This window comes from Haliaeetus leucocephalus, unplaced genomic scaffold (assembly GCF_000737465.1).
Source record: "Haliaeetus leucocephalus isolate CR32 unplaced genomic scaffold, Haliaeetus_leucocephalus-4.0 Scaffold201, whole genome shotgun sequence".
NCBI lineage: Eukaryota > Metazoa > Chordata > Aves > Accipitriformes > Accipitridae > Haliaeetus > Haliaeetus leucocephalus.
This window is the reverse complement of record NW_010972637.1, coordinates 831,916-839,450: the sequence shown is the minus strand read 5'-3', so window position 1 is coordinate 839,450 and position 7,535 is coordinate 831,916. Positions and strand designations below refer to the sequence as shown.

At 40.5% G+C, this 7,535-nt stretch overlaps 1 protein-coding gene across 1 annotated transcript in view; it reads right to left on the bottom strand.

Moving 5' to 3' along the window:
• Positions 1–1,982, bottom strand: part of PCGF3 (polycomb group ring finger 3) — an 8,082-nt gene extending 6,100 nt beyond the window's left edge. Inside the window, exons 1-3 of the mRNA XM_010566029.1 lie at positions 1,930–1,982; positions 857–967; positions 302–390 (exon numbers count right to left, since the gene is read on the bottom strand). Coding sequence (XP_010564331.1) covers positions 302–390; positions 857–967; positions 1,930–1,972 — 243 coding nt within the window. The 5' untranslated portion in view covers positions 1,973–1,982. The remainder of the gene's footprint in view (positions 1–301; positions 391–856; positions 968–1,929) is intronic.
• Between the last annotated feature and the right edge of the window lie 5,553 nt (positions 1,983–7,535).

Below are 7,535 nucleotides of genomic sequence, written 5' to 3'. Positions count from 1 at the left end.
CCGCGGGGGGGGGGGGGTGGGGCAAATACCCTGAATTTTGTTTTGAAAGCAAATACTACTTTGGAAACTCATAAACAAACAGAACTATCAAATCTCAAGGCAAATGTCTTCAATGTATTCTCCATACCTGCCAAAACCCAAAGACAAAACTCATGCTTACACAAAAGCCTTAGGCAACACTGCATTGTTTGCATTAGAGGACAGAAAAAACATCTTGAAACAGTTATTTTTCTCTTATTAGCTTACCAAAGCACTGAAACTGAAATATAGCATAAAATTAAAACATGCGCTATGAGCTCACCTGTTCATCACTTCGGTGGTAGTCATTATCTTCTTCCTGTTTTTCCTCTGAAGTTTCTTTGTTTGAATTTTCATCTGTTTTAGTTTCACCTTACATAAGAAACCAGATATATGGGATAACACACAGCAGCAGCTTGTAATGCTAATTTGATTAAAACAGCACAGTTCAGGACTGCAATATAGAATAAACTTTGCTTTTCCCAAACTGTGCTTATCTGCTTAGGCAACACTAGCCCCACACGTGAAAGAGAGGAATGCATACAGAGCACAACCTTCAGTTCAACTGCTAGCAGCCCTGAAGCTGGGTGATTTCACAGAGCCCCATGTAGGCACTACTATGGAGATCTCCTCCGCCAAGTGTAATATGCTATGACCAGCTAAAAAGAAAGATTCTGTACACAAATAAGGGACAAAGCAACAATCCTACACTCACTGTATTGTGCTATAAAACAATTGTCACTGTAATAAGCCAACTAGGCACATACCTCCAACAGGTCTGTTCAACAATTTACTAGCCATCACCCACCCAAGACAAAATCAATAAAGGACCATTTACCATTTCGATGGGAATCTAGGTGCTGTTTTGTAGAACATGTCTCCCCTTTGATGTCCCCTGGAACTTCCATGCCCAGTTTGTGATAAAACTCCCTTTGCTTTTTCATTTCCGCTGTTTAAAATTGTAAATATTAATCCCTGTAATAAAGTTCTAATGCAATATTTACGAAGTTATTCCAAATCCCTTCCCTCTTAAGTGAAACAGGCTTGCTAACAAGTAGTGGTATTGTCAGTATTTACTACTCTATCTCTGCTATTCTTCATGCCTCATCTTATTTTTCCGATTTAGAAGACTACGAAGTCATCTGTATAGCTACTATTACACCATTCCTATTAGAATGAGATAGTATTTAAAGCACTATTCCTTATTTTGAATCCCTCCCACAATATTTCAGTCAAACCGTTGGTTTTGAATTTTTATTTACAGTTCTGGTTTTCAATATGCTATGAATAATTTTTAAATAATCTATTTAATCTTACTGATGTTTGAGAATGTTCTGGTTTTGCAGCTTAAAATACTCTATTTAAATGAAAGTTGTAACATACATTAAGACAAAAAAATTACTGAGCAATTACTATAACGTACTTCTTTAATTGAACAGATCTAGTCTCGAAGAGGATCGTGAAAACACAAATTGAAAGTTACCTGCTAAGAAATGAGTCTCACAGTAGCAGAAACTTCACTGAAATTAAAAGCTGTTCTGCAGTACATTCTACCTCTAAGAATTTTAGAAAGCTGGCATAACAGGTTTAAGTAGACAGTTTAACAAGAACAAATGAGAGTTACAGTGTGCCAGCATTCAAAGGCTGAACTACTATTCTGCTTTACGTAATACTACTTTCCAAAGAAATACCCCATCTTTCCTCCCACCACCGCCACCCCCAATTGCTGCTAGTACAGGTATGACATCAAACTAATTACTAGAAATGACACAAATGAAGGAATACGGTTTTCCATTGTATTTCTCCTCATCTCCTCCTCCACCATTTTCAACACCTGAAACTTTTTTTTTTTTTAAATGTTAAAGAAGTATGTGCAAAATGACCTCTAAACAAGGTCATACCACAACTTACCTTCTTGGAGGCCTGGCACAAGTTTGTAAACAATATCTTGCATTGTTCTGTCATGACTAGCAAAAAAAACCAAAATCAAAAGTTTAAGTCAACCATCTTGATTCAAAACATTTCTCTTAAAAAAGTTCCAGTACTTAATTGATGTAAAATCTCTAAATTCACCTAAGAAGAATTTCAATTCTCAAATCAGTATTTATGTCAAACAAGAGAAGACAGTAATGTGAAACAAATTATGAAAAAGTACAGGCTAAGACAGAAACCCAATGGAAGTGTGAGGAAGAATAGTCTTGGACATGCCAAAGATGACGTCCCATGGAACATGGCCTCCTGCATCAAGGCGAGTATGTCACCAAATCTCAAAATTGTTTGACAACTTTGAGGTAAACTCGTTTTTATTATTAAAGAATCAAGGATAGTCTGTTTCTTACCCGTACAGACTCATCTCTCATATTTCTAGATGTCGTGGTTTAACCCCAGCCAGCAACTAAGCACCATGCAGCCGCCCACTCACTTCCCCCCTCACCCAGTTGGATGGCGGAGAGAATCAAAACAAAAAAAAAAGTAAAACTCATCGGTTGAGATAAGAACAGTTTAATAGAACAGAAAAAGAAGAAACTAATAATGATAATGATAACACTAATAAAATGACAACAGTAATAATAAAAGGATTGGAATGTACAAGTGATGCACAACGCAATTGCTCACCACCCGCCAGCTGACACCCAGTTAGCTCCCAAGCAGCATTCCCCCCACCCCCACCCCCCCAGTTTACATACTAGATGTGACATCACATGATATGGAATACCCCATTGGCCACTTTGGGTCAGCTGCCCTGGCTGTGTCCCCTCCCAACTTCTTGTGCCCCTCCAGCTTTCTTGCTGGCTGGGCATGAGAAGCTGAAAAATCCTTGACTTAGTATACTACTTACCAACAACATCAGTATGTTATCAACATTATTCTCATACTAAACCCAAAACCTAACACTATACCAGCTACTAGAAAGAAAAATAACTCTATCCCAGCCAAAACCAGGACATAATACAATTAAATAAACACCTGTTAATACCAAAAAAATTGTGCAGCAGCAAATGAAGCATAGTAAGTTTGCATTCTGCATTGTATTTACACACTTAGGATAACAGTACTATTGCTGTCTAACTGTTGCAGAGGTTAGACCAAGCCTCATGGCTTTGCACATTAAGCACAGGTATCGCACAGCAGTGTGTGCCAGTGGAGCGCCAGAGCAGTAGATCCATTTGCAGAAGTGAAGTCAAACCCCAGTCTTACCAAGTCAATGAAAGCAGAACCTCATAGTGGAAGTAGGGAAAGGTATCCTGGGAAGAGTATAGGGATGTTGCCCACTCGTGTAGGGAGGGGGTCAGGAAGGCCAAGGCGCAGCTGGAGCTAAACTTGGCAAGGGACGCAAAGAATAAGAAGGGCTTCTATAGGTATGTCAGCCAAAAAAGGAAGGTCAAAGAATGTGTACTCTCCACAATAAACGCGACCAGCAAACTGGTAACAACAGAGACGAGGAGAAGGCTGAGGTACTCAACAACTTCTATGCCCCAGTCTTCTCTGGCAATCTCTCTTCCCACACCTCTCGAGTGGATGGACCTCAAGGCAGGAACTGGGGGAGCAAAGTCTAGAACTTTAAGTCCTCACTGTAAGAGAGGATCAGGTTCATGACCACCTGAGGAACCTGAACATACTAAGTACATGGGACCTGACAAGATGCATCCCAGAGTCCTGAGGGAATTAGCTGATGTAGTTGCCAAGACACTTTCCATCATAGTCATAGCAGTCAAATGAAGCCCCTGGTGACTAGAAAAAGGGAAATATTACACCCATTTTTAAAAAGGGTAGAAAGGGAGGATCCTGGGAACTACCAACCTGTCTGCCTCACCTCTGGGAAGATCATAGAACAGAGCCTCCTAGAAGCTATGCTAAGGCAGATGGAGGATAAGGAGGTGATTAGAGACAGCCAGCATGTCTTCACCAAGGACAATTTTTACCTGACCAACCTAGGGGCCTTCTACAATGGAGTGACTACATCAGTGGACAAGGGAAGAGCTACAGATGGCATCTATCTGGAATTCTGTAAGGCCTTTGACACGTGCCCCACAACATCCTTCTCTCTAAACTAGAGACATACGGATTTGATAGATGGACTATTCTGTGGATAAGGAATTGGCTGTATGGTTGTGTCCAGAGAACAGTGGTCAATGGTTCAATGTCCAGATGGAGATCAGTGACAAGCAGTGTCCTTCAGGGGTCCGTATTGGGACCAGTACTGTTGTCTTCAGCGACATAGACAGTGGATCAAGTGCACCCTCAGCAAGTTTGCAGACAACTCCAGGCTGAGTGGTGCTGTCGACACACCTGAGGGACGGGATGCCATGCAGAGGGACGTGGACAAACTCAAGAAGTGAGCCCATGTACACCTCATGAGGTTCAACAAGGCCAAGTGCAAGTTCCTGCACCTGGGTCAGGGCAACCCCCAGTATCAATACAGGCTGGGGAATGAAGGGATTGAGAGCAGCCCTGCAGAAAGGCACTTAGGGGTTCTGATGGATGAAAAAGCTGGATAGGAGCCAGAAATGTGCACTCACAGCCCAGAAAGTCAGCCGTATCCTGGGCTGCATAAAAAGTGTGGCCAGCAGGTCAAAGGATGTGATTCTCCCCCTCTACTCTGCACTGGTGAGACCCCACGTGGAGTACTGCACCCAGGTCTGGAGCCCTCAGTACAAGAAAGACATGGACCTGTTAGAGCGGGTCCACAGGAGGGCCACAAAAATGATCAGAAGGGTGGAACACCTCTCCTCTGAAGAAAGGCTGAGAGAGTTGGGGTTGTTCAGCATGGAGAAGAGAAGGCTCTTACTGAGGCCTTTCAATACTTAAAGGGGGCTTATAAGAAAGACGGGGACACACTTTTTAGCAGGGCCTGTTGCAGTAGGACAAGGTGTAATGGTTTTAAACTAAAAAAGGGTAGATTCAGACTCGATATAAGGAAGAAATTGTTTACGATGAGCATGGTGAAACACTGGAACAGGTTGCCCAGAGAGGTGGTAGATGCCCCATCCATGGAAACATTCAAAGTCAAGTTGGATGGGGCTTTGAGCAACGTGATCTAGTTGAAGATGTCCCTGCTCATTCCAGTGTGGTTAGACTAGATGACCTTTAAAGGTCCCTTCCAACACAAACCATTCTACGATACCTTCTAAAACAACATCCCATCTCAGTACACCTTCCAGTTTGGACTAGGTGTGTACTAACTCCTAAACTGAACTTGTCACTTGTCGGCTCAGGTTCTAGCAGGTTTATTAGTGTAAGCACAGCATCCAAATAAATGCAACTAGATAGCTTATGAAGGGTGCTGCAGTCTTCTAGATTGGTTCTTTTTTCACCGGGTCAAGTTGGGATTAATAAACTCTCCTGAAGCTGGAAGTCCTAGGAGTATGGGACAGCCAATATGGGAACCATTCTAGTGCCTGAAACAATACTATTACCAGAGTTTTTCAATTACATGGAATTTCCAAAGTCTCCAATCTCCATTTACGCAGATACTTGGGCACTGACTGTAGGCCTGAACCGAGATGTACATTTCCTGGTTACTTTTACAGTACACTTAAATGTATCAGAGAACATTTATTAGAAAAGAAACAGGCAAGGTTAATCCTCACTCATTTTTGTTTGTTTTTTTTTTTAAACAGTTTCCCTCTTCTTGACTTTTTTCATTTCTATATCTAGTTCAAGAAATACAGTTGGACTTTCATTGTCCTCATGCACCCTCAATACCTTTCATAACATACAAGGCTTTCCCTTTCATAACATACAAAGACAGCTTTCACACATAAATGCTAATGAAACTCAAATTACAAATGTGAAAGGTTAACAAGACCTGCATATATCTGCTAACCTAGAATTCCAATCAAGAAACAGATGTAAACCACAAAAGACTGAACACCGAGTTACTACTAAGGAAGTTTACGTCTACTGACTTATAGGCCTGCCTCTCTTCAACAAACTAAAGATACAACAAAGAAACAATTAGGAAAGGGAGCAAAAAAGCTTGGTTTCCCCTGAATTCTGTTTTACAAAGGAAGTTGGCCCTGTCCCTCCAAGGGACTGGCCCTGGTCCTCCAAATGACACTCAAAGTACTCAAGAACTACATTTACCACTGAAGTGAAGAGCCTCTGAATGTCTGAAGGACAGGAAATTAAAGAAAAATGAGAAAGATAAGAAAACTGTGCATTTCTGAGTAGAAACAGAAAGAAAATTTCAAAGTGATATAATTCAGCAGAGAATTCACTATCTTAACAGAGAGGGCACTTTCAGGATAGATTCTGCAAGGATGCTTTTCCAGGAACATATATTATTAGCACTAACATACACAATACAAACAATGCCAACATGTATGAAGTTTTTTTAAAAAGACAGGGCTGTGTGCCTCTTCTCAGAAAACTGTAATTCTACAGGACACACATTGAAGCAGTATTAGAAAATATAAACTGTCAAAATAAGGGAGGGACAAGCCACAAGGGAAAAAAAAAAAAGAAAAAAGAAAAAAAAAGGAAACAGAAGCAGAAGCTAGCAAGGAGCATTCCCTGGCTTTTGAAGCAAGCACTGTAGCACTATGGATTAATCTAAAAATTTCCTCCATAAGCAAATATAAGAATGGTGTAGATGATGTCAGCTGAAGGGTTTTTGTGGTTTGTTTTGGGGTGTTTCTTTGTTGGGTTTTTTTTCAAGAACAATGAAAAATGACCTGCTAGCTCTATGTCAGGCCATGTTAACTTGTTATAATACTGGTTTTGTATACAATCTTGTTAATAGCAGCAGTAAAGAACCTGGGGCAAAAACTAAGTCTAGCTTAAGGATCTCAACACTCCAAAAAAAACACTATGGAAATTAAGATGTGAAACAGATGCAGAAGAGACTTGAGAATAACCAAAATGACATGGAAGCATGACAAGAACAACAAGCTCATTAAAGCTGATGATGAACAGAACTTGTAAGTGAAATGAAATACAGTGGAAAACACGATCTCTGACAAATCATGAGCATTGTATTTTCCCTTTGTAAGACATTTTAGGTGAAGAATAAGTCCACTGAAACTTTTGTTTTGTGGAGATGAAGCCACTGCCACCAAGTAATTCTCTTCCAAGAAGGTTTAGGGCTATGAGTCATTGAGTTATTGAAACAACATACTAGCTTTATCAGAATAAAACACTGCGACAGAAGCATTTTAAAACACAGAATGTTTGAAGCTGCACGACAAATGCTATTTAATAGATTAATACAGGTGCATATAAACAAAAAAAATTATATTCTAAGCTCTGGACAGATAAAACTGGACAAATGGAAGCTCCTGGGTGACAAGGACATGTTGGTAAATTGCAGGGATTCTGAAGACACAGCTAGAAAAAGTACTTTTGGTAAAACCCTGTAATGTAAGGAGTAAAACCATCAATGTGGCTTCTACAGAGGGTATTTAATGTCACTACAGCAGGCCTTCTGAACTGCATGTTAATTCATCAGCTGATACCTACCTTCGCAAAGGAAACCGTGGATCAGAACAGATTCAAGACAGAAAATAGTTTTGGAG